The sequence below is a fragment of the Brachyhypopomus gauderio genome, chromosome 11, assembly GCF_052324685.1.
Source record: "Brachyhypopomus gauderio isolate BG-103 chromosome 11, BGAUD_0.2, whole genome shotgun sequence".
NCBI lineage: Eukaryota > Metazoa > Chordata > Actinopteri > Gymnotiformes > Hypopomidae > Brachyhypopomus > Brachyhypopomus gauderio.
In genome coordinates, this window is record NC_135221.1 from 87813 (window position 1) to 114928 (window position 27116).

General features: G+C 47.3%; 1 protein-coding gene across 2 annotated transcripts; it reads left to right on the top strand.

The window, feature by feature from the left end:
* The first annotated feature begins 175 nt into the window (after nucleotides 1-175).
* cyfip2 (cytoplasmic FMR1 interacting protein 2) lies at nucleotides 176-25323 on the top strand. 2 transcript variants are annotated; one of them, XM_077020929.1, is made up of 29 exons: nucleotides 176-334; nucleotides 4558-4707; nucleotides 4938-5027; nucleotides 5854-5931; nucleotides 7148-7249; nucleotides 7390-7571; nucleotides 8367-8463; nucleotides 9284-9412; nucleotides 9546-9650; nucleotides 9760-9848; nucleotides 11465-11702; nucleotides 11853-12145; nucleotides 14043-14190; nucleotides 14302-14455; nucleotides 14629-14785; nucleotides 14917-15013; nucleotides 15094-15170; nucleotides 15265-15373; nucleotides 15602-15721; nucleotides 15886-16085; nucleotides 16636-16723; nucleotides 16996-17139; nucleotides 17292-17382; nucleotides 17668-17798; nucleotides 20836-20908; nucleotides 21045-21139; nucleotides 21284-21522; nucleotides 22533-22680; nucleotides 22833-25323. In XM_077020929.1, exons 2-29 carry the CDS (start codon nucleotides 4591-4593, stop codon nucleotides 22998-23000), a joined length of 3759 nt encoding a protein of 1252 aa, XP_076877044.1. In that variant the 5' UTR covers nucleotides 176-334; nucleotides 4558-4590; the 3' UTR covers nucleotides 23001-25323. The 2 variants fall into 2 exon arrangements, with proteins under 2 accessions (XP_076877044.1, XP_076877045.1); XM_077020930.1 differs by lacking the exons at nucleotides 20836-20908; nucleotides 21045-21139; nucleotides 21284-21522; nucleotides 22533-22680; nucleotides 22833-25323 and adding an exon at nucleotides 19216-20813.
* The last annotated feature ends 1793 nt before the right edge of the window (nucleotides 25324-27116 follow it).

Consider the following 27116-nt stretch of genomic DNA (forward strand, 5'->3'; position numbering starts at 1 on the left):
CGCATCTCCCTGCTGCAGCCCTTATAATAAATAATAATTATACTCCCGTCCAAGTGGGCTTCAGACAAGAGTTTAATGTCCGAACCCGTTTATACACCGACCCGGTACACCGACACCAGTCGGACTACATGTGAGAAGCTGCTGACTCAGGCAGCGATGCTGAAGCGGTCGCTTTAAGGAAACGCACTTGCAGCCATTTTCTGCTCTTTGTGTGGGGCGGGTTAGCGGACAACACCGAGCATCAGTTATCCGGTACCGAGACAGTACCGTCCTCCTCCGACACCGCGCAGCGCACCACCGTCCCTTCATTTTGGTGCGGACATGCGATTTGCAGGTATGTTGCGTGTGTGTGTGTGAGTGTGTATGTGTGTGTGTGTGTGTGTGTATAACACACAGATGGAGGTGCGTCGACTGGAGCGGTCGCGATGGTGGCATCAACCTGCTACTGATGTGAGCTCAAGTCTGGATGTTCCGCCCTTTATCTGTACATATTGGTACCTGGCGCCCGTTATAAATACTCGGTGTCGGTGTGATTTGTGCCACGTTTGCACCCGGGTGGTTTTTGGGGTGTTTTTGGAGATGGTGGGGGCAGTATTGCAGGTCCATTCAGCGATGGCTGCGTGTCTGGTTCTCAGCATCCTCTCTCCTCCTGGGTGGGGTAGACCCTCCATCTCCAATACTCACACATATCTACCACGACAGATACTATTTTTTCTTGCACTGGCTACATTTCGTTTGCCAGACTGCGTTTGTTTTCACTGGGTTAAGAGAAGCACTTGTGCACAATGACCTTCTTGTATTTCTGTGGGTTTCCATGTCAGATAACGGAGGTCCCGCTGGTCTGTCTGTTATATCTTCATAACTAGCAAACGGTATTTTTTCTCTAACCTTAAAGGTTTTGGGTGGGAGGTCTTGCCGGGTAAAGTGTGATGTGGCTGGGGTATTTGTGCGGTTCGGTGGGGTTCGTGTTTGTAGATGGTTCCGTGTGGGAGTGTTGTCTCCCTCGGGTCCTAGTGCCGAGAGAGCCGCACCTGTGCACGCGGGCTGTGGGGGCCCAGGGGTGATGGAGTCAGGTGACACATTAAAAATGACTTCGTTTTTACAGGTGAAGGATCTCAGAAGAATGTTTTGTTGTGGGTTGAGCGTATGGTGGTTTTTGGTAACCTAATATGGCCTATGAATGATCAGGTCGTTTGAGACCAGATGAGGCATGTTGTTGTGTTTCTGTGCTCTCAGTGTGAAGACCTCACACATATCATCTTCCACTGCTTCAATAACCCTGGTGATAAACCGTTCTATGGGCACATAATAGGAATAAGGAGCTTCTTAGTCACTGGTATGGGACTGTCCAACGCAGCCACCTTGTTGAGACGGTAAACTCCAAATCCAGTCAAATTATCCTGTGTTATTTTGACCAAATATTTTTTCATTTGTTGAGTCCCATGATTGCTGTGATTCATCAGAAGCCCTACAGAAGGTTAATCTGGAACGTGTGCTTCATGGGGCTCAGACACACGAACAAAAACATTTATGACTTATCATTTGTGCATTGGAGCCTTCTGCCATATCCAAGTTGCAAAGGTCAATATAGATTTACAAATGAGATTTACAAATTATAGATTTGAGGCTGGTGTGGGTGGGGCCTTTGAGGTGCTTGAGGCTTGTGTGGGTGGAGCCTTTGAGGTGCTTAGCCTGGTGTGGGCGGGGCCTTTGAGGTGGTGGTGTGTTGCTCCTGGCCGAGTGGCCTGAATCTCTTGCTACACTTTCAGGGTTGGATGCTTCCTGCTGTCCTGATCCCCCTCTAGTCTTCTGCTAGCCAAGCTAGATATGACGTCCAAACGGTGAACCCAGCCATGAAGAGATAGAGAGGATAGTTCATCTTCTCCCATTACAAACCCCCTATGATTAGTGATTAGTGTAACACATGAAGATTCACTATGAATTCCTCATGATCTGATTTCCATTTAGAATACAAAGATATTTGTTGATTTTTTTTTCTCAAATGATACTACAATGTACTATGACGTGGTTTTTCTCAGATATATATAAAACCAAACAAATTGTACATCTTTGATATGTAGTATGTTCATTAAACGCTGCATTAACATCCTAGATCATTAATTATTGGCCACAAGTGTGGAAAATATTTTGATAAACATTCAGTGGTTTTTTTATATGGATTGATAGAATCACATGGTAGCCTATAGAATCACATCTAGGAGAATCTAGGTTTCGTTATGTCCTGCACCTGATTGATGGTTAGGCTAACGACATGTGCAGTGGCTCCCAGGCCTGGGGGGATGTGTTCAGGTCAGTGTTTCCTAGGCCTGGGGGGGATGTGTTCAGGTCAGTAGCTCCCAGGTCTGGGGGGGGATGTGTTCAGGTCAGTGTTTCCCAGGCCTGGGGGGATGTGTTCAGGTCAGTGTTTCCCAGGCCTGGTGGAGGATGTGTTCAGGTCAGTGTTTCCCAGGCCTGGGGAGGGGGGGTGTGTTCAGGTCAGTAGCTCCCAGGTCTGGGGGGGGGGATGTGTTCAGGTCAGTGTTTCCCAGGCCTGGGGGGGGGGTGTGTTCAGGCCAGTAGCTCCCAGGTCTGGGGGGGGGGGGGGGATGTGTTCAGGTCAGTAGCTCCCAGGTCTGGGGGGAGGATGTGTTCAGGTCAGTAGCTCCCAGGTCTGGGGGGGGGGGGGGGGGGATGTGTTCAGGTCAGTGTTTCCCAGGCCTGGGGGAGGATGTGTTCAGGTCAGTGGTGGACTGTCTTTGTCAGGCTCACATAATACAGGAATGTGGGTTGAATCGTGCTTCAGTTCTTTGTGCTGACAAACTGCTGGTGTGGGAATGTTGACATTGGACACATGGTCACTGGACCGGGCTCGTCTTTGTCCTTCTGTGTTTGTATATCTGTGTGTCTCTTGCTCGTTGTGTGTGTCTGTGTTAACAACATGGCGCTCTCTCTACCTTCAGCTCAGACGTTTGTGATGTATTTGACATGCGGCCAAATGTCCTTCCTTGAATTCCAATGAAGTTGCACATGAAGCGGCCAGTGTGCTCTACTAAAGCAGGGTCAGAAGGACGGTTCTTTACCTTATTCTTTATTCAAGCAAGTATGCTAACGAGCCTTTTTCAGAAGAATCCACAGGCCTGTATGTCAATACTCCTCCTGAGTCTGAGAAGAACACTGAGATGTGAATGGGATGTTGCTGTAGGACAGTCTGATTTACTATTGGGAGTGTGTGGGACTGTCTCAGACATCTGCCGTCTGTACGCTCGTCTTTGTGAGGTACACTGAGTCAGGAAACTACACCTTCTCTGCAGCTGCAAGAAAAAGTTAACACTGCACCACCACACCCTGACACTTACGGTTTTTGGTTAGTCAAGACCATTTGTTTGCAATTTTAGTTGGTTTTATAGACCTGGTTATGAACCTGAATTCCCTGCTGCTCAGTATCTCAAATATATCAGTATCTCACCATCACAGCCATGGTGACATCCAGTAAGCATTCAGCCTCAATCTGGATCTTGTTTTAATTCATTCATCTTGTTTCAATTATTCACATAGCTGTATTTGCATTGCTGTTGGCTATTCACTTTTTATTTCTTTTGGGGTTAGGAAGAGTGCACAGGGTGAGCAGCGTTTTGAGGAGTGTGCGGGGTGAGCAGGGTTTGGAAGAGTGTGCGGGGTGAGCAGGGTTTTGAGGAGTGTGTGGGTTGAGCAGGGTTTTGAGGAGTGTGTGGGGTGAGCAGGGTTTTGAGGAGTGTGTGGGGGTGAGCAGGGTTTTGAGGAGTGTGTGGGGGTGAGCAGGGTTTGGAAGAGTGTGCAAGTGTTGCTATGTTGCCATACTGTGTCACAACACTACTGTGTCTTTGGTGTTGTGATCCTCGCCACACACACTTTGTACTTTAAGTTCCTTATTTATTTCCTGTTTTGTCGATAGGTGAGTTATTGTTTCTTCGTGCTGCACTTCCACTGAATCATTTCAGTTACTCGGTTCATCTTTTTCTTGCAGAATGCCAACTGCTATCTTTGTATTAGACGCCAAACAGATTGTCTACACAGTGAGTAGAGGTTTCAAGTGTTGATATCAGACGCCTCTCAGCTACATGGAAATGCTTTTTGTGCCATTTGCTCCTGTGCTATTTGGATAAACAGTGTGTTTCCTCCTGATTTTCTACGCCTCAGATGGCTGAAAGTATCAGTAATGTAGCGATGGTTCTCCATCCAGCAGCGTGAAACCTGTGTCAAACCACCGAAGCACAGCGTTCTGCCAGCTGTCTGCCACCACTGTGCCTCTTAACTGGAGAAAACGAGCTTATGTAAACGCTTTAATGCAAAAGTTAAAGGTCATGACCTTTTCTGTTGAAATTACAGCCAAAAAAAGCCCTGCGTTTTGCTTCCCACTTCCGTGTGAAGACGTGCGTCTGACGCCCCTGTCGCCTCAGACACGCGTGTGGACGCATCTCTCCAGGCTTTGATCTCTAGTGTAACCCACGGCGTCGGTGTGACGTTTCCATGGTGAAGCCACGTTTCGCGTGACCGTTAGCCTGCGTCTCTGCGTTTCAGCCTGGGCTGTTCTGTGAGTGAACCTGCGTCGCCATGACAACACACGTGACCCTGGAGGATGCCCTGTCCAACGTGGACCTGCTGGAGGAGCTGCCCCTCCCTGACCAGCAGCCATGCATCGAGCCCCCGCCCTCCTCCATCATGTACCAGGTAGAGGCCACGCCCCCCAGCATGTTCTGTGTTAGTTTTAGTGTTAGTTTTAGGGTTCGTTTTAGCAAGTAAAAATTAAGCACTGTCTGGTAACTTAATCTAGAGTAGATAGAATGCACATTTGTTGTTGTTGACTGGGTGAGTAACAGATGAATTTCAAGCTTGCGTTTAAACGCACGTGCGTTTACTCCTGAACTGAACATAAGCAAATGCCATGTGTCTTCACCCAGGCCAATTTTGACACCAACTTTGAGGACAGAAACGCATTTGTGACCGGCATCGCCCGATACATCGAGCAGGCCACAGTCCACTCCAGCATGGTGAGTCTGAGGAGAAGTCTGTCCTGGGTCATGTGATCATCACAGCTGCGTGTTGAGGGGCGGGGCTTTAGTGCAGGACCACAAAGCTGCTTTTGTTACTCACTGCTTGGGCCGTTTAGACATGGAAACAGTTTAGACATTTGTGAGCGGTTTTTACATGAATAGATCTTGCAATTTTTTTCCCCTTTTGTTTCTGGGCAGATCTTGAGTGTGTAGAGATGTGAGTGTAATGGGGAGATGTGAGTGTAACTGCCCTGTCAGGTGGCGTGTGATGCAGTTTGCCTTTTCCACTCTTAAATGGAGAAGTGAAGCCTGTGTGGGCTCCGCGGTGTGTTTCTCGTCCTTTTATAAGTATTATTCGGGCGAGCGTAACATAAGTATTTATAGGCCTGTGTGGTGCCCTGGGTGAACTAGGGAAGTTAAGAGCTCAGAGCAGCACGCGTCTGCGTCTTTATCAGCATGGCAGTACTTGTGCTCTCTGGGAGTCAGAACCCTGATCTTGGGTTACTAGCATCACATGCTACCTGCTACATGCTGTCAGGTGAGCTACAGAAGGCCTGAAGCCCCCTGTACAGTCCATCTCTGTACACACACAAGATCTTATATGCAGCTTTTCTTGAGCCCTGGGGTCAGTTTCCTTAATCATGTATCCAGTTTCTTTATACGTGTTTTGTTATTTCTGTGTACTTCTCATGAGTAAGTGTACGTTGTGTGAGATGATACCTGTGCATCGCTGCGAGCTTTAGAAGACTAGTGTCCTGCGTGTAGGAAGGGTGTAGCGCTGCTACGTCAGGTCTCTGAACATGGTGGTGTTTCCCCCCGTCAGAATGAGATGCTAGAGGAGGGGCATGAATACGCCGTCATGCTGTACACCTGGAGGAGCTGCTCCCGCGCCATACCACAGGTGCACACCTGAATGACCACACCCACACCTGAACGACCACACCCACACCTGAACGACCACGCCCACACCTGAACAACCACACTCACACCTGAACGACCACACCTGAACGACCACACCCACACCTGAACGACCACGCCCACACACACATGTGAACGACCACGCCCACACCTGAACGACCACACCCACACCTGAACAACCACGCCCACACCTGAATGACCACGACCACACCCACACCTGAACAACCACGCCCACACCTGAATGACCACGACCACACCCACACCTGAACGACCACGCCCACACTAGTGGCTCACTGAACGACCACACCCATACCTGAACGGCCACGCCCACTCCCACAACTGAACAGCCATGCCTACACCCACATTAGTGGCTCACTGAACAGCCAGAAAATTTTTTTTTATTTTTTTTCGGCATGAGATATCGGAAGTGTGGCGTGTGAGCGTGTGAAGACGGTCAAATGCGTGTGTCGCACGCTCAATGCAACCCTGCAATATGTTAAAAAAATAAATAAAAGTAAAGACCAACCCTTTTAAAGTATAATAGGTCTCGGAATTCTTTTTTTAATAACGTTGTTAAGCTGTTAACAACGACTAATGCGACTAATGGTTTTGCTGATGGTTGGTAGTCTGGTTGATACGTGGTGAGGTTAAGCTTCATGCAGGCGTTGAGGCTTCCATCCGTTAAACGTGATCGTAGGTTGGTCTTAATGTTTTTTAGATGTGAAAACGACTGCTCACATGCATACGTAGAGCCAAACATTGTCAGTACAGCAACACTCACACGCTGCAGTGTGTGTATGATGGGAAGCGCGTTCCAGGTTTGGACAATCAGCTGGTCCGCGATCCAGAAAAATCTCTGACTGAGACACCGGGGATGTAACTCAGGTCAGCGCTGTCCACTGCACACTCGTGATAAACTTAAAAAGACGAGTATGCACACGAAAATCTCCAACGTGCGCTTAAAATGACTGCAGAAGTGATTGCCACCCGCAAACATGAGTGGCAAGAAATTAATGGATCGAAATACGTTTATGTTTTAGCATTATTATTTTTAGTAAAAAAATTGTCTCCGAGCCATATGCAGCCATCGAAAGAGCCACATCTATAGGTTCCCGACCCCTGGTGTATATCTTAAGATGTTCTTTGCTGCTGACTGTGAAGGCCTAACCTGTGTGACAGCGCCCTCTTGTGTGTCTTAGGTGAAGTGCAATGAGCAGCCCAACAGAGTGGAGATCTATGAGAAGACTGTGGAGGTACTGGAGCCTGAGGTCACCAAGCTTATGAAGTTCATGTACTTCCAGGTAAGACAGGATGTGTTCACCAGTGGGCTCCCCCTTCATGTGGGTATGGAGGTCTTTTACGTAACTACTCCCTCTTATAAAGGTAGGAGGGTGCGGAGGTAGCCGGGGCGGAGCTGATGTGGGTGGCGTTTGTGTTGCAGCGTAAGGCCATCGAGCGCTTCTGCGGCGAGGTGAAGCGGTTGTGTCACGCTGAGCGCAGGAAGGACTTCGTGTCCGAGGCGTACCTGCTCACGCTGGGAAAGTTCATCAACATGTTCGCCGTGCTGGACGAGCTGAAGAACATGAAGTGTAGCGTGAAGAACGACCACTCCGCCTACAAACGGTAAGAACACCACACCACACAGTACCAGAACCACACAGTACCAGAACCACACGGTACCAGAACCACACGGTACCAGAACCACACAGTACCAGCATCACACAGTACCAGTACCACACGGTACCAGTACCACACAGTACCAGAACCACACAGTACCAGTGACACCAGTACCACACAGTACCAGAACCACACAGTACCAGTGACACCAGTACCATCACCACACAGTACCAGTACCACACAGTACCATCACCACACAGTACCAGAACCACACAGTACCAGTACCACACAGTACCATCACCACACAGTACCAGTGACACCAGTACCACACAGTACCAGTACCACACAGTACCAGAACCACACAGTACCATCACCACACGGTACCAGTACCACACAGTACCAGAACAACACAGTACCATCACCACACAGTACCAGAACCACACGGTACCAGAACCACACAGTACCATCACCACACGGTACCAGTACCACACAGTACCAGCACCACACGGTACCAGCACCACACAGTACCAGAACCACACAGTACCAGAATCACACAGTACCAGTACCACACAGTACCAGTACCACACAGTACCATCACCACACAGTACCAACACCACACAGTACCAGTACCACACAGTACCAGAACCACACAGTACCATCACCACACAGTACCAGTACCACACAGTACCAGAACCACACAGTACCAGAACCACAGGACACCAGTACCACACGACACCAGCCAGCGGCCGCCCTGGCTTCCTTCCTCTGTGTCCCTGATTGGTCCTGGATGCCTCCCTGTAGGGCCGCTCAGTTCCTCAGGAAGATGGCGGATCCCCAGTCCATCCAGGAGTCCCAGAATCTCTCCATGTTCCTGGCCAACCACAACAGGATCACACAGGTGTGGACAACTTTCACATTCTCTGTTGTGTTGTGTTTGTTGACCCGTGAACCTTTGCCTTCTCCCTAAGACACGCAACATCTTACTGCTATCACTGCGTCTATTCTGACATGAAAAAATCATGACGAATAAATCTGAACGTTCATAAATTTGTCACACACAGCCTTTGTGAGAAAATGGATACATGTGGAAGGGTGTTCTTCACAGTTCGTTCTCGTCTTTACACTTCCAGCCGTCAGAGATGTTCTGATGAGGATGTGATTTCTCTTGAGAGTTTGCCCACACACTTGACCGCCAAGCCTTACAATGCATTAAGAAACAGCACCATACTAAGTGTTCTGAAACATTAGATGCGTTTAGTCTAACTGTATTCATCAGAGTTAACAGTATAGGTATTGAGGTGTAAATAGTATAATGACACCAGACATTAAAAAAGTAAACAAACCCTCTTACAAGCTGATATCAGAAGCAGAGGTGATCTGGGTGGTGTTCTTGCTGTATCACTGATGTGGGTGGTGTTCTTGCTGTATCACTGATGTGGGTGGTGTTCTTGCTGTATCACTGATGTGGGTGGTGTTCTTGCTGTATCACTGATGTGGGTGGTGTTCTTGCTGTATCACTGATCTGGGTGGTGTTCTTGCTGTATCACTGATGTGGGTGGTGTTCTTGCTGTATCACTGATCTGGGTGGTGTTCTTGCTGTATCACTGATGTGGGTGGTGTTCTTGCTGTATCACTGATCTGGGTGGTGTTCTTGCTGTATCACTGATCTGGGTGGTGTTCTTGCTGTATCACTGATCTGGGTGGTGTTCTTGCTGCAGTGTCTGCACCAGCAGCTGGAGGTGATTCCTGGCTATGAGGAGCTCCTCGCCGACATCGTCAACATCTGCGTGGACTACTACGAGAACAAGATGTACCTGACCCCCAGCGAGAAGCACATGTTGCTCAAGGTACCACCCACCCCGAGCCTCCACCCACCTCCACCCAGCACTGGCAGCGTAGCTCGGCTGCTCGCTGTTGTTGTCAGTTGTTGGTTTGCTTGTTTGTTTACATGCTCCTGACATTGACGGTTTCACCATGCAGGTCATGGGGTTTGGGCTTTATCTGATGGACGGAAATGTGAGTAACATCTACAAACTGGATGCCAAGAAGAGGATCAACCTCAGCAAAATCGACAAGTTCTTCAAGGTGGGCTGAGCAGGCCTGGATGAGACCAGTCTGAGAGGGGGAGGAGTCACCATGTGCTAGCGTGCAGTGGTGGTGTGTGTTTGACATGAGCGTGTGTTTGTGTCTACAGCTTCAGGTGGTTCCGCTCTTTGGCGATATGCAGATTGAGCTGTCGCGATACATCGAGACGAGTGCTCACTACGAGGAGAACAAATCAAAGTGAGATTAATAAATGTATTTGTGAAATACATCATGTATGTACATGTTAAAAGAAAAGCATAGTTCATGGTTATCTGTCCAAATGGGCCACATAGAGACAGATATGCTGTTGACCGTCCTTCGGCTTCTCTGTGTTTGACTCGTTGGCCTAGCACCCTCACTGCTGTGATATAATCCCACTCTCTTTGCTGTGTTATAATCCCACTCTCACTGCTGTGATATAATCCCACTCTCACTGCTGTGATATAATCCCACTCTCACTGCTGTGTTATAATCCCACACTCATTGCTGTGATATAATCCCACCCTCACTGCTGTGATATAATCCCACTCTCACTGCTGTGATATAATCCCACCCTCACTGCTGTGTTATAATCCCACTCTCACTGCTGTGATATAATTCCACTCTCACTGCTGTGTTATAATCCCACTCTCACTGCTGTGATATAATTCCACTCTCACTGCTGTGTTATAATCCCACTCTCACTGCTGTGTTATAATCCCACACTCATTGCTGTGATATAATCCCACCCTCACTGCTGTGATATAATCCCACTCTCACTGCTGTGATATTATCCCATTCTCACTGCTGTGATATAATCCCACCCTCACTGCTGTGATATAATCCCACTCTCACTGCTGTGATATAATCCAACCCTCACTGCTGTGTTATAGTCCCACCCTCACTGTTGTGATATAATCCCACACTCATTGCTGTGATATAATCCCACTCTCACTTCTGTGTTATAATCCCACACTCATTGCTGTGATATAATCCCACCCTCACTGCTGTGATATAATCCCACTCTCACTGCTGTGATATAATCCCACCCTCACTGCTGTGTTATAATCCCACTCTCACTGCTGTGATATAATTCCACTCTCACTGCTGTGTTATAATCCCACCCTCACTGCTGTGATATAATCCCACTCTCACTGCTGTGATATAATCCCACCCTCACTGCTGTGATATAATCCCACCCTCACTGCTGTGATATAATTCCACTCTCACTGCTGTTATAATCCCACTCTCACTGCTGTGTTATAATCCCACACTCATTGCTGTGATATAATCCCACCCTCACTGCTGTGACATAATCCCACTCTCACTGCTGTGATATAATCCCACTCTCACCGCTGTGTTATAATCCCACTCTCACTGCTGTGTTATAATCCCACACTCATTGCTGTGATATAATCCCACCCTCACTGCTGTGACATAATCCCACTCTCACTGCTGTGATATAATCCCATTCTCACTGCTGTGTTATAATCCCACCCTCACTGCTGTGATATAATTCCACTCTCACTGCTGTGTTATAATCCCACCCTCACTGCTGTGTTATAATCCCACCCTCACTGCTGTGTTATAATCCCACTCTCACTGCTGTGATATAATCCCACTCTCACTGCTGTGTTATAATCCCACTCTCACTGCTGTGTTATAATCCCACTCTCACTGCTGTGATATAATCCCACTCTCACTGCTGTGTTATAATCCCACTCTCACTGCTGTGATATAATCCCACTCTCACTGCTGTGTTATAATCCCACTCTCACTGCTGTGTTATAATCCCACTCTCACTGCTGTGTTATAATCCCACTCTCGGCCGCCAGGTGGACCTGCACACAGAGCAGCATCAGCCCCCAGTACAACCTGTGTGAGCAGATGGTGCAGATCCGTGACGACCACATCCGCTTCATCTCCGAGCTGGCGCGCTATAGCAACAGCGAGGTGGTGACGGGCTCGGGCCTGGACAGCCAGAAGTCAGATGAGGAGTACAGGGAGTTGTTCGACCTGGCCCTCAGGGGCCTGCAGCTGCTCTCTAAGTGGAGCACACATGTCATGGAAGTGGTGAGTGTGTGTGAGTGTGTGTGAGGGGCAGTCACATATAGCCTCTCTCTCTCTCTCTCTCTCTCTCTCTCTCTCTCTCTCTCTCTCTCTCTCTCTCTCTCTCTTTCTCTCTCACACATTCTCTCTCTGTCATTCTCTCTCTCGCTCTAGTACTCGTGGAAACTCGTGCATCCCACCGACAAGTTCTGCAACAAGGACTGTCCCGGCACGGCGGAGGAATACGAGCGCGCCACGCGCTACAACTACACCAGTGAGGAGAAGTTTGCCCTGGTGGAGGTGATCGCCATGATCAAGGGTCTGCAGGTCCTCATGGGCCGCATGGAGAGCGTCTTCAACCAGGCCATCAGGAACACCATCTACGCCGCGCTGCAGGACTTCGCCCAGGTCACCCTGCGGGAACCTCTCCGGCAGGCCGTACGCAAGAAGAAGAATGTCCTCATCAGGTGAGGTACAGTGAGGTACATACTCAGTGAGGTTCAGTGAGGTACATACTCGCTAAAGTTCAGTGAGGTACATACTCGCTTGGGTTCAGTGAGGTACATACTCGCTGGGGTTCAGTGAGGTACATACTCGCTGGGGTTCGGTGAGGTACATACTTGCTTGGGTTCAGTGAGGTACATACTCGCTGGGGTTCAGTGAGGTACATACTCGCTTGGGTTCAGTGAGGTACATACTCGCTGGGGTTCGGTGAGGTACATACTCGCTGGGGTTCGGTGAGGTACATACTCGCTTGGGTTCAGTGAGGTACATACTCGCTGGGGTTCGGTGAGGTACATGCTCGCTTGGGTTCAGTGAGGTACATACTCGCTTGGGTTCAGTGAGGTACATACTCGCTGGGGTTCGGTGAGGTACATACTCGCTGGGGTTCAGTGAGGCACATACTCAGTGAGGTTCAGTGAGGTAAATACTCGCTGGGGTTCAGTGAGGTACATACTCGCTGAGGTTCAGTGAGGTACATACTCGCTGGGGTTCAGTGAGGCACATACTTGCTAAAGTTCAGTGAGGTACACACTCGCTGGGGTTCGGTGAGGTAAATACTCGCTGGGGTTCAGTGAGGTACATACTCGCTGGGGTTCAGTGAGGCACATACTCAGTGAGGTTCAGTGAGGTAAATACTCGCTGGGGTTCAGTGAGGTACATACTCGCTGGGGTTCAGTGAGGCACATACTCAGTGAGGTTCAGTGAGGTAAATACTCGCTGGGGTTCAGTGAGGTAAATACTCGCTGAGGTTCATACTCTGAAGTTCAGACCCTTGATCTTTGGCCTTGACTGGCCTTGAACTCCGTAGGTGTTTTGTGTTCGGGGTTGTCTGCTGCAAGGTGAAGTCACCTTCACTGAGTTTAAGACATTTGGGACATTTGGGAGGATCTGAACAGATAAGATTCTGTCCTCTTCAGAGTTGGTCCTGCTGCACACGGAGGCAGAGAGGAGAGTCATGTGACACCGGGACCGTGTGCTCGAGACGATGACCGCTCCTTTATTTGATCACACCTCCCTCATTTGTCATGTAGTGCATCATGATGTTTTATTGAGGAATTATGTAGTGATGGGTGATTGTCATGATTAATGTGAATTATTTAACACGGTTTTCAAAATGTGATAACCAAGATAGTAAAAAGAAGACTCAGTTGTTGTTCTTGCACTGCTGAGCGCAGACAGCAGCTCTGCCTTCCCCAAACCCACAGAGTCCAGGGGTCAAACCCGCATATCTGCGTGGTCCATGGGTCAAACCCGCATATCTGCGTGGTCCAGGGTCAAACTCGCACAGCTGTGTGGTCCCGGGGTCAAACCCGCACAGCTGTGTGGTCCCGGGGTCAAACCCGCACAGCTGCGTGGTCCTGGGGTCAAACCCGCACAGCTGTGTGGTCTCAACTGCTTGGTCTCTGGCTCAAACCCGATCCACAGGAAAGACCATCAGGAAAGCTCTTCTTGAACAGATACAGATTAAATGCTTTGTTTCTTAGCGTTACTTTATACCTGCACAGTTTAGAGTCTCGTGATATTTGCGATATTATATTTTTGCTTTATTTCCCCCCTATTCTCTTTATTCTGAGTTCTTAAAAGTTGTTGTTCCAACATAATTATTTCAATATCAGCGTAAATAAACTTTTGTATTGTATTAAATAAACTTGTGTGAACTTATTAATTTAAAAATATTTAAGCCTCATAGTCATTGTTTAATTTCACATCACTTCAAAGTTATCACAGTTCAAAATATCTTCAGAAATTAGAACGCAATATTTAGTCAGAGAGCCATGTGTGTTTTCTTTGTGATCCTGGGTCAGTGAGACCACATGGTTGCACCTCTGACGACAGTTCCTACATCTTCTGTCCCTGCAGTGTCCTTCAAGCCATTCGGAAGACCATCTGTGACTGGGAGGGAGGCAGAGAGCCTCCCAACGACCCCTGTCTGAGGGGCGAGAAGGACCCCAAAGGAGGCTTTGACATCAAAGTGCCCCGCCGTGCTGTGGGACCCTCCAGCACACAGGTGAGGCTGACCAGGTCACCGTGGGCTTACTGAGTGGAGATTTCACAGGCAGTAGGTGGGTTGTAGTTCGTTAATGGACAGGCCGCTGTTGTCTCTCTCGTTGTGCTATAGCTCTACATGGTGCGAACCATGTTGGAGTCTCTGATCGCAGACAAGAGCGGCTCGAAGAAGACCCTACGCAGCAGTCTGGACGGCCCCATCGTCCAAGCCATCGAGGACTTCCACAAACAGTCTTTCTTCTACACTCATCTCCTCAACTTCAGCGGTGAGAAACACATTCTAGCACCAACACTTTCACCAGCACTTTCAAACACATACGGCAGGTTCTTCACAGTACAGCTTCATACCGTCTGGCGTTTCAGTTCCTTTAGGTCTTTAGTTGCTGTGTGAAGGTTTCTTAGGTGGTTGTTGTGTGTGTCTTCTTCACGTGGTCCTCAGAAGCCCTGCAGCAGTGCTGTGATCTGTCCCAGCTGTGGTTCAGGGAGTTCTTCCTGGAGCTGACCATGGGTCGCCGGATTCAGTTCCCCATTGAGATGTCCATGCCCTGGATACTCACCGACCACATCCTGGAGACCAAAGAGCCTTCCATGATGGAGTCAGTACTGCAGACATGTCTGCTGTCACAAATACACGCATACACACACACGCGTGCAATGCACGGTTATGACATCTTATCGTGTTATGACTCAGTTATCTTTTTTGTTTACTCTGTTTCCCTTTTTCCAGATATGTGTTGTACCCTTTGGATCTGTATAATGACAGTGGATACTACGCCCTTACGAAGTTCAAGAAACAGTTCCTGTACGATGAGATTGAGGCTGAGGTAATAGTGTTTCCATCTCAGGAACTTTTATTCACCACACCATGACCTCAGGTGTTCACTGTTGTGTCGTCTTTGTGCAGGTGAACCTTTGCTTTGACCAGTTCGTCTACAAACTGGCGGATCAGATATTTGCGTACTACAAAGCGATGGCAGGAAGGTGAGGCAGGTCTTCTCCCTTCTCCACTCTCAGCCTCACACAGTTTAGTGCTGCTGTCCTCCGTCTTCATGCCTGTGTGTGTGTTTTGTCTCAGTGTCCTCCTGGACAAGCGATTCCGGGCTGAGTGTAAAAACTACGGCGTGATTATTCCCTACCCGCCCTCCAACCGCTACGAGACGCTGCTGAAACAGAGACACGTGCAGGTATGGCCCCGCCCACAGGCCCCTGGTCACGCCCCATGCTGACACACCACGCTCACGGCCCCCGGTCACGGCGTGGTGTGGTTAACCCTTACAGCTCCATTTAGACCCATTCATTTATGTGATGTAGCTTGTTCTTCTTTTTTGATGAAAACCATACTTTGGTGGACATCAGTATGACCACAGAGGACGTGTGTGTGTTTGTGTGTGTGTGTCTGTGTGTGTTCTTAGCTACTAGGGCGCTCCATTGACCTGAATAGGCTAATCACACAGAGGATCTCTGCAGCCATGTACAAATCTCTTGACCACGCCATCAGCCGCTTCGAGAGTGAAGACCTCACGTCCATAGTGGTAAAGCAGCAGTGCAGACTGGGGTTGTTGTTGTTGTTGTTGTTGTTGTTGTTTTCTTCGTCGTCCTCATACTCTATGTGTGTGTGTGTGTGTGTGTGTGTGTGTGTGTGTGTGTGTGTGTGTGTGTGTGTGTGTGTGTGTGTGTGTGTGTGTGTGTGTGCCAGGAACTTGAGTGGTTGCTGGAGATAAATCGACTGACTCATCGTCTGCTGTCCAAGCACATGACCCTGGACAGCTTCGACGCTATGTTCCGGGAGGCCAACCACAACGTGTCGGCCCCCTACGGACGAATCACGCTGCATGTGTTCTGGGAGCTCAACTTTGACTTCCTGCCAAACTACTGCTACAACGGCTCAACCAACAGGTCTGTGCAGACACTCATTCAGACTGTGTTCCCTGTGGTTAACTGTGCAGACACTCATTCAGACTGTGTTCCCTGTGGTTAACTGTGCAGACACTCTTTCAGACTGTGTTCCCTGTGGTTAACTGTGCAGACACTCTTTCAGACTGTGTTCCCTGTGGTTAACTGTGCAGACACTCATTCAGACTGTGTTCCCTGTGGTTAACTGTGCAGACACTCATTCAGACTGTGTTCCCTGTGGTTAACTGTGCAGACACTCTTTCAGACTGTGTTCCCTGTGGTTAACTGCAGACGCTCATTCAGACTGTGTTCACTGTGTTTAACTGTGTAGATGTTCGTTCAGACTGTGTTTACTGTGGTTAACTGTGTTTAACTGTGTAGATGTTCATTCAGACTGTTCACTGTGGTTAACTGTGCAGACGCTCATTCAGACTGTGTTCACTGTGGTTAACTGTGCAGACGCTCATTCAGACTGTGTTCACTGTGGTTAACTGTGTAGATGTTCGTTCAGACTGTATTCACTGTGGTTAACTGTGTTACTATGATGCTGCAGGTTCGTGCGCACAGCTATCCCCTTTACCCAGGAGCCTCAGCGGGATAAACCTGCCAACGTTCAGCCTTACTACCTGTATGGCTCTAAGGTATGACCCTGCCTCAGTACTGTAACATTTACCTGTACGGCTCTGAGGAACATAACAGTAATGTTTGTGAACTGTGCAGGAACCCAGTAAAGAGGGTGTAAAGGGATTATTATGATATAATACATCAGATTCTGATGAACTCTTAAATAACTGAGTGGTGTGTAGACGCCGTTCTCTTGGTAGTTTCTGATGGAGCTCTTTGGTGAGTGTTAATGGTGTGTCTCGTCTGCTCGTGCCTGCTGTTTAACGACACATCTTCTCTGCCTTCGCAGCCGCTGAACATTGCATACTCCCACATCTACAGCTCCTACAGGAACTTTGTGGGTCCCCCGCATTTCAAAACCATCTGCCGTCTCCTTGGTTACCAGGGCATCGCCGTGGTGATGGAGGAGCTGCTAAAGATAGTCAAGAGCTTGGTACTGTAGATTATTCTGGGCTGTTTGAGTAGCGTTCCCTCTCTTCGTGGTTTCTCTCTTCGTGGTTTCTCTTTTTAATTTGCTGTGTTGGCAGTCGGCTGTACGTTATTACGTCATGAATCTGAATTTTGGAGTCTTGTGTTGTCTCTCAGCTCCAAGGCACCATTCTGCAGTACGTGAAGACCCTCATAGAGGTCATGCCCAAGATCTGCCGTCTGCCCCGGCACGAGTACGGCTCGCCAGGTGAGACACGCCGTATCAGCGCTCACCATCGGGTCAGCGTGCACCATTGGGTCAGCGTGCTGTTTGGGTTTAAGAGATTGAGATGAAGACATTGTAACAACTTTCCTGAGAGGTGGTGGCTCAATATTTCCTGAAATGCTCCTCTGTGTTCAGTTTAGAAGGTCCTGCTCCAGTTTAGAAGGTCCTGCTCCATTATGTTGTCATGCTTTTCTTAGGTATTAAGTTTAGAAGGTCCTGCTCCAGTTTAGAAGGTCCTGCTCCATTATGTTGTCATGCTTTTCTTAGGTATCCTGGAGTTCTTCCATCACCAGCTGAAGGATATTATTGAATATGCTGAGCTGAAGACAGACGTGTTTCAGAGTTTGCGAGAGGTTGGCAACGCCGTCCTCTTCTGCCTCCTCATCGAACAAGCTTTGGTGAGATCTGAGCTTCCTTTACCTTCTCACCTCTCAGTGTCTCAGGATAATAGAAGGTGTGTCCTTATTGCCGAATGTGGACATAAGGGGACACTGTTCAAGTAGACACTGCTTTGTGCGCTCTGTTCCATGGTTTTGGTTTTTTTTGTGAATAACATTTATTTTTATTATTATAATACAGTCTATAGTTATCATGAAAATCCTAAAGTATTTCACAGTATTTATGTATTGCTGAGCCCTAACGACTCTTGATGTTTCTGTTTGTCACGTTTCTGTGCGTTTCTTAAGACTTTCCAATTGTGTTGTCCCCCTCTCTTCCTCTCTCTCTCCCTCTATCTCTCTCCCTCTGTCTGTCTATGTGCTTTATTAGCACAAAAATCAATTGAAGCGTCTCCTATGGCTTTCTAAAAGGCTTTTTGCCATACTAGACACTGTCAAAGTGATTTTGGGGTGCAGGAATGTGTTTTCATGTTTTCACCCTTGGCTACGTTCACATTACCAGGCTAAACTGACTCTAATCCGATTATTTTTGCATTCAGAGCAGTGTAGATGCACCAATCCAGTCTTTTCAAATCAGATTTGAGTCATTATTCCGAGATCAGATAGGTATCTGATTCGTGGCCATGTGACCTGAATGAGACCAGCCAGATCAGAATTCAGGTGGCATTTTGCCTCCATGCATGTGCTTAATGCTGACGTCATCAGCCAGGCCCCGCAGTGGCGCACGTGCCCACACGTCTCACGTGTGCAGCAGTGACATCACCAAAACTGCCTCTTTGTGTTTCCTCGACCTGATCGTGTGCAGCTGACTAACTGTTCGTCCTCCAGAGCAGAATGGCACCGTGGTATAAATACGTGACACTAGAACGTCCATCGTGTCTGTTTCATGTCACGAGCCGTCTCATGTCGCACACGTCTCAAGTGTGATGTTTTGTTTTTTTGGACAGATGTGTCTCGTGCACAACCGTATTAGTGTGCGCGTGTGTGCTGTTTCGGAGGACAGAAGCGTTCACATTACAGACAGACGCTGGTCACTTGCAATTATGAATGTGCACCCAAAATGGGCAAAACGAAATGGAATTGAACAGTGAGGCATGTAATGTGAACACAGCCATAATCTCCTTCTGTATTTATACTCTGAATTCAACCTATTCCATGTTTTGTGGAAATCAGTGTTCTCTAGGTGCATTGTACATGTTTGACCTACTGGACACAGTGTACAGTGAATCAGATCATGTATGTGTGTGTGTGTGTGTGTGTGTGTGTGTGTGTGTGTGTGTGTGTGTGTGTGTGTGTGTGTGTGTGTGTGTGTGTGTGTGTGTGTGTGTGTGTGTGTGTGATGTCTGTAGAGAACAGTGCTGCCATCTGCCTCTAAAATGCAACTTTATTTTTCATTACACGCTGGCAACAACAACAGGTGGTAAGGAACCAGGTGTAACTTGTACCCAAACCACACGCAGTGAAAGTGTCTCTGCTCTTTCGTCCGTGTTGTCTTCCTTTTCTCTGTTCTTCGTCTCTAGCGCCCCCCTCTGCCATGGATCTGAGACTCAGAGCGCCGCTACTATCTGGCTACACTGTCCTGCGCTGTCCTGCGCTGTCCTGCGCTGTTGTCTGTGATCAAACCAAATGTCTCGTTAGAGATGTTCCTCCATGCTCTGTATCCATGGCAAGATGGGGGGGCTGCCTTCTGGCTGCCTGTGTGATCTCTCCTGCATCCGCATGCATCACTGACTCCACCCACTCCACCCACTCCACCCACTTCCCACTGACCACCCTGTTCCCTTTACTCCACCCCACGTCATGATGTTCGTTTCTCTTCATCTCTTTTCCCCAAACGTGTCTCTTTTCTTTCGCGTGTTCTGAATGTGTGACCCATCATCGCCCTCTGACCTCTGACCTCTCCTCTACGTCACTCTCGACCGGGTCACCTGCTCACTGATTGGTTGACTGTTAAAACTGCAGTGGCAGGTGGTACTGCTTCTGCCTCATTACGGCTCCCATTAAAACCAGTCCACTAGAACCAGTCCACTAAAACCAGTCCACTAGAACCAGTCCTCTAAAACCAGTCCACTAAAACCAGTCCACTAGAACCAGTCCACTAAAACCAGTCCACTAAAACCAGTCCACTAGAACCAGTCCACTAGAACCAGTCCACTAAAACCAGTCCACTAGAACCAGTCCACTAGAACCAGTCCACTAAAACCAGTCCACTAGAACCAGTCCACTAGAACCAGTCCACTAAAACCAGTCCACTAAAACAACCAGTCCACTAGAACAACCAGTCCACTAGAATCAGTCCACTAGAATCAGTCCACTAAAACCAGTCCACTAAAACCAGTTCACTACAACCAGTTCACTAGAACCAGTTCACTAGAACCATTCCACTAAAACCAGTTCACTAAAACCAGTTCACTAGAACCAGTCCACTAGAACAACCAGTCCACTAGAACAACCAGTCCACTAGAACCAGTCCACTAGAACCAGTCCACTAAAACCAGTCCGCTAAAACCAGTCCACTAAAACCAGTCCACTAGAATCTGTCCATGCTGGATTATCTAGTCATTTCAAGAGATATATCTAGTAAAGGTTTCATATGTATTTACTTATTATATTTTATATTCAAAAACAAACTGCCAAGAGACGTGGACCACGTGGCCTTCCACGTGTCCTCAAACTCCTGCATACACTCACACACCTCACCTGCTCACACCTGCAATATATCATCAATGGAAGACCAATTCATCCTGTGTGTGTGTGTGGAGTGTGTGTGTGTGGAGTGTATGGAGTGTATGTGTGCGGAGTCTGTGTGTGGAGCATGTGTGTGTGTGTGTGTGTGTGTGTGTGTGTGTGTGATGTGATGTGGAGGTGTGTATGTGTGTGTGTGTGTGTGTGGAGAGTGTGTGTGGAGCGTGTGTGTGTGTGTGTGTGTGTGTGTGTGGAGTGTATATGTGTGTGTGTGGAGCGTGTGTGTGGTGTGATTCTCTTTGGTGTGAGGGTGGTGTTTGGTGCTCAGTGTTTATCTGCGTGTTCGTTTCAGTCCCAGGAGGAAGTGTGTGACCTGCTCCACGCGGCCCCATTCCAGAACATTCTCCCCAGAGTCTACATCAAAGGTGAACTGCATTCACACTCATTCACACGTCTTCATGAACTGGTTCTCTCCCCTCTTGGTGGTATGGGTCGTAATGTCGCCCCCTCCTGGTGAGAGAGGTGTAGTGTCTCTAGATGATGAGTGTTTGTGGTGTGCAGAGGGAGAGAGGTTGGAGGTGAGGATGAAGAGGCTGGAGGCCAAATACGCCCCTCTGCACTTGGTCCCCCTCATCGAGCGACTCGGTACTCCACAGGTGAGACACCTGGAGCCGTGCTAACGCTCATAGAGAGCTCATAACATCTCACAACATTTCATAATGCCTCATAGCAGAGCTCTGAACATGCGTTCTTGTGCCTTTCGTTTTCATTCGGCCCCCATCGTGTCGCCATGGCGCCAGCAAATCGCCATTGCGCGCGAGGGGGACCTGCTGACCAAGGAGCGTCTGTGCTGCGGTCTGTCCATGTTCGAGGTCATCCTGACGCGCATTCGCAGCTTCCTGCAGGACGGCGTGTGGCGTGGACCTCCGCCCACCAACGGCGTCATGCACGTGGACGAGTGTATGGAGTTCCACCGCCTCTGGAGCGCCATGCAGTTCGTGTACTGTATCCCCGTGGGCACGCACGAGTTCACCGCAGAGTACGTCCAGCCGCCGCCTTCAAAACACCTCAACTATTAGCAGTGTTGGGAACGTTACTTTAAAAAATTAATTAGTTATAGTTACTCACTACTTGTTCAAAAAAGTAACTGAGTTAGTAACTGAATTACTCTATAATAAAAGTAACTTGTTACCAGGGAAAGTAACTATTTGCATTACAGTAAAAAAAATTGTTATATGCCAATGAATAAGGATTTTTTGAAAAAGCAGTTTTCACAGTCAGTTGAAATGAGTAGATCAGAAAGGTGTTTAACTTTTGACATTTATTGCATATCAACAGACCAGTGCAGGATAAAATCCTTTAAAATCCCAAATCTTTGAAAAAAAAAATTTAATTAAATTCTCTCAACCTGAGACAACTGGTTTGTTCACAACAGAAGTAAACTTAACAATAAAACCACCTTGAAAATGCAAATTTTTCTTCGGCTTGCTCCTGACTCGCCATTTCTGTCTCTTCCCCGTTTGTGTCGTGTGTCACTGGTGCGCTTCGGCACGCGGGTAACAACACTGGCTCTGATTGGCTACCATAACGCTGCCTTAGCCAATCACTTACTGACTTGTTAAGTTAAACAGGTGTTACACCGAGAACTGTGACCTATCGAGATCTGTTACTCCTCACTAGCCTGGGCAGCGGTCCGCTCGCATTAGTATATCAATATATAGTAACGCACCGCTTTTAATGACCAGTAATGTCAACGGCGTTGTAACGACAGGAAAAGTAATTATATTATCCCGTTACTGACAAAATGACGCCGTTACCTAACGCCGTTATTTTTAACGGTGTTATTCGCAACACTGACTATTAGTGAGAGGGTTTGAGACGCCTCGTGGCCTGATGTTGCAGTCGTTGTTGCTGTAATGGCTTTTATGGACTCCCCGAGGGCTGGTGGGCGGGTTTAGTTTATGTGAGCCGCTCCGGTTGGCTGCAGTGATTGGTCGATCTCGCTCCTGTGACCCGTGCTGATTGGTTCTCCTCCGGTTGCATTTGTAGACAGTGTTTCGGGGACGGGCTGAACTGGGCCGGCTGTGCCATCATCGTTCTTCTGGGGCAGCAGCGACGCTTCGACCTCTTTGACTTCTGCTACCATCTGCTCAAGGTTCAGAGACAAGACGGCAAGGACGAGATCATCAAGAATGTGGTGGGTGTCCAGGGCGGAGCTACCTCAGCGTTCCACTGCTGTGGGGACCTGAAATACTGGCTAATGTGAGATGATTGGGGGGGGCCACAGGGTGAACTTTCACCCTGTGTCACCCGATTAGTGGACAGTTGGTCACCATTGTTCTTTTTCAGCCCTTGAAGAAAATGGCGGACCGCATCCGGAAATACCAGATCCTTAACAACGAGATCTTCGCCATCCTCAACAAGTACATGAAGGCCGTGGAGACAGACAGTTCCACGGTGGAGCACGTCCGCTGCTTCCAGCCCCCCATACACCAGTCTCTGGCCACCACGTGTTAGACGCCCCCCCCCCCCACCCAGTCTGCTCCCAAACCTCCTTCCCCATGACACGTCTGGGGCGGCTGGCAAACAGAAGCCCTAGAAAGGTGAAGGTCTTTTACCAGCAGACACACCTCCATGTCCAAGTTGTCTTCTCAGTCCTGAATCACCTCATCCAGATCCTGTCCTTTTAAGATTTGTTCGAGATCAGCGCTGGAGATCTTTCATGAATTCATATTTTTAAAAAAAAGATGTTTGTGGCACACAAGACAAATGTAATAAAATAGCATTTATGTTCTAGTCAAAAGTAAAGAAACTACTTAAATATAACTATTTACATTACCAGAGCGGATGTGCTAGTTGATATTGTGATTTTTGTTATTTTACTTTTTTAACTCAAAAAGTCTCATATCTAGACATGGCACTGACAACAAATGTTTTTAGTTCTTTTCCTACTTGATGATTCTTTAGTCTCTGCCCCCTTCTCTAAACCCAAAATGTTGTTTGCAAAGTATCACGTACTCCACCGAGTATCGAGGCACAAACTGAAACTGAATCGTGGACACTAAAGACTTTCATCTAGTTATTTATTTATTGACATCTGCATCACGGTTTAGAAGTATTAGAACATTTGATTTCCCTTTTTTCTCCATTACTCTGGTTTTCCAAATAATCTTCTGTTTTCCATTGTAGATGTCACTGATGGACAAAGTGAAGTATTGAGTGTGGTACTTGTTCCTTTGAATTATGAAATTTTGTGTAAACTCAGTATTCATTCCCAAAATGAATCCTAATGTGGCCCTTAGTACTGTGTGGGTGTCTGGACTGCTGTGAGCTCCTCCAGAAGAGCTGCTGTGAGCTCCTCCAGAAGAGCTGCTGTGAGCTCCTCCAGAAGAGCTGCTGTGAGCTCCTACAGAAGAGCTGCTGTGAGCTCTGACCTGCTGATGTTGGAGGCAGCGCTGAGCTGGAGGAAGTCAGAAGCCTTTTTAAATACCTCGTTATCTCCCAGTGCAGTAGGTGTACTGCACCACCCTGACCCTGGCAGGGAAGCCTTCAGGAGAGAGCACCCCCAGTATCAATAGAGCAGACCTCCACCATCTCAGACCTCCACCATCTCATAACTCCTTCATCTCAGACCTCCACCATCTCAGGCTTCCACCATCTCAACTCCTCCATCTCAGACCTCCACCATCTCAGAGCTCCTCCATCTCAGACCTTCTCCATCTCAGACCTCCACCATCTCAGAGCTCCTCCATCTCAGACCTCCACCATCTCAAGAACTCCTCCATCTCAGACCTCCACCATCTCAGAGCTCCTCCATCTCAGACCTCCACCATCTCAGAGCTCCACCATCTCAGACCTCCACCATCTCAAGAACTCCTCCATCTCAGAGCTCCTCCATCTAAGACCTCCTCCATCTAAGACCTCCTCCATCTCAGAACTCCACCATCTCAGAGCTCCTCCATCTAAGACCTCCTCCATCTAAGACCTCCTCCATCTCAGACCTCCACTATCTCAGACCTCCACCATCTCAAGAGCTCCTCCATCTCAGAGCTCCTCCATCTCAGACCTCCACCATCTGAAGAGCTCCTCCATCTCAGACCTCCACCATCTCAGAGTTCCTTCATCTCAGAACTCCACCATCTCAAGAGCTCCTCCATCTCAGAGCTTCTCCATCTCAGACCTCCACCATCTCAATACCTCCTCCATCTCAGACCTCCACCATCTTAGAGCTCCTCTATCTCAGACCTTCACCATCTCAGAGCTCCTCTATCTCAGACCTCCACCATCTCAGACCTTTTCCATCTCAGACATCCACCATCTCAGAGCTAAGGTTGCAGAAGCTTCGAGCTTGTCTTCATATGCCATTGATTATAGCAGTGTTAGGGAATAAAAAAATCATAATAATCCCCATTTTGTGTGTATATAAACTCAATGATGAAACCTAAAGCTACTGTTGTGAGTGCATTATAAATTCATCTTGTTTTCTTTGTTGCATTCAGAACCTCCTGTGAATTTTTTCTTTGAGGTACCTGGTGAAGACGTCCCTTTCCCAGGGCTTTTCTCCTTAAGAAGCTTAATTTGTTAATGATAAAAAAGCAAAAAAAGAAAATTAAAAAATGGAAGTTCAACTTCTCCGGCTGTTTTTAAACCCCAGCATGGCGGGTGTAATTGTCATCCTGGATCTTATTGTGACATGAATTTTTGTTCATATTGTTGTACATGTGATCAAGTGTTTTGAATTACAAAAAGGAGAGAAGTAATAAGAAGTACAACAGATGACTACAGAAGAACTGAAAATTATGTTGTATTTCCATGAAATAAAAAAATAATCTAACTGAAATGTGACTTGGACTTTTCAATTTTTTTTTACTTCTGCTGTTCAACAAAAAGACGCAGAGACTCAAAGACCCTGTTACTGCAGTGACCACGTTTAAGACCCCGTTACTGCAGTGACCACGTTTAAGACCCTGTTACTGCCGTGACTAAGATCACATTTAAGACCCTGTTACTGCCGTGACTAAGATCACGTTTAAGACCCTATTACTGCAGTGACTAAGATCACATTTAAGTACCTTCTCAGATTACACGATTTATTATTTTGTTATGCTCTACTTTCTTAGTTTATGCTGCAGGATTTGGTCAACACGTCCTTCATCTCCAGACGTTTCCTGTTAGTGGTGATGAGGTTAAGTTGCACTTATCTGTCTGCAAAATTTACCAGCTTTAAGTTTGGACCTTAAAGAGACAAGATTTTCCATTGTGAGAGTTTTTTTTCACATATATGCAGTTAAATATATTTTTTAACTTCATACACTTGCTAATGTTCCTCAAGATCCATAAATGTGATTATCCGGATGGTTTTATCATAACAGACGACAGTGTACCAGCTGAGGTTCACGGGTCTGATGTCTCCATCTCACACAGTGCGGGAGTTTGAACTGAACTTAACAGACTAATGCAAGAACGTTGTACGTTACTATTAACTAATATTGTTGAACCAAACACGTCCATGGTAGACCAAGTTCCTAGTTCAAGCCTGTATCCACCTCGACACCAGTCCCTCGTTTTAAATACCCAACATCCCTGCCCCAAAGATCTTCTTGATTTCGTTAGTTCAGAGTTAGTGAGTGTGTGCTACTCGGAGCAGGTTGGACTACACGTGTACCTTTACCTATAAAAACGACCCCCAGCACCGGCCCAGGTCCGTTCACCAAACAGCTGTCAGCACCACGAAGGGGGTGGACGTGATGGCGGGGGGGGGGGTGTTCTCAACCACATTATCATTAACAGGACACAAAACACGTAAATGTATTATATACTCACTGCACGAGCTAGGAACTTCTATAGTGAAAGGTTCAATATTATCATTCTGTCATCAGTACCATTAATTACAAACGATTAACGATTATTACAAAACGATAATCCAGGACATTTGATTTGCCCATTTCTTATTATGAAAACGATTAAAAAAGCAAAACCAAAATAAAACAACAAAAGACAATAATAAGACATCTACATTTTAAAGCTCGCTTTAACGACGATTCAACAAGTTGTTAGTATTTTAACGATTCGCCACAGTAACTCCATGAGGTGTCCAGGTGTCCGTCTGGAAGGGAATGTAGTGATTAGTCTAGAAATTGTTCTGAGGAGTCTTCAAATTAGAGGGCTACTGTGAACTGAACTGCTTTTTTCCCCAAATCATTCGTTAGGCCTAATAAATGTGTGCGCATTATAATATAATGTGTGTGTGTGTGTGTGTGTGTGTGTGTGTGTGTGTGTGTGTGTGTGTGTGTGTGTGTGTGTGTGTGTGTAATTATAAATTAAAAAAATATTGTGTATATATAATTTTTTAAATATTTTTTTTCATTTAACATTAAATGACCTACAAGTACAAAACAAGTCCCCCTTTGCGCTACATAGTCTTGCTGAAACAGGTTTTGTATAACGTTTGTTAATAAACCTACACGTAAGTTCTTAGGACTTTGATACAAAGACGTTTTTGGTTTAAATATTTTACCGTGTGTAAATAATGTTTTAATCTACATTAATATATCAAATTTAAATCGTGATGGTGTTATTAATGTTGCCTAAACTAATTGGCCCAACTAAAATGCAGAATTACAGTTGGAGGGA

Bases quoted from the DNA above. Each gene is read 5' to 3' on its own strand.
- cyfip2 (XM_077020929.1), top strand. From the start codon at position 4,591: ATGACAACACACGTGACCCTGGAGGATGCCCTGTCCAACGTGGACCTG. The intron at 4,708-4,937 runs GTAGAGGCCACG...GTCTTCACCCAG, and splicing joins CCTCCTCCATCATGTACCAG to GCCAATTTTGACACCAACTT. The intron at 5,932-7,147 runs GTGCACACCTGA...TGTGTGTCTTAG, and splicing joins GCTCCCGCGCCATACCACAG to GTGAAGTGCAATGAGCAGCC.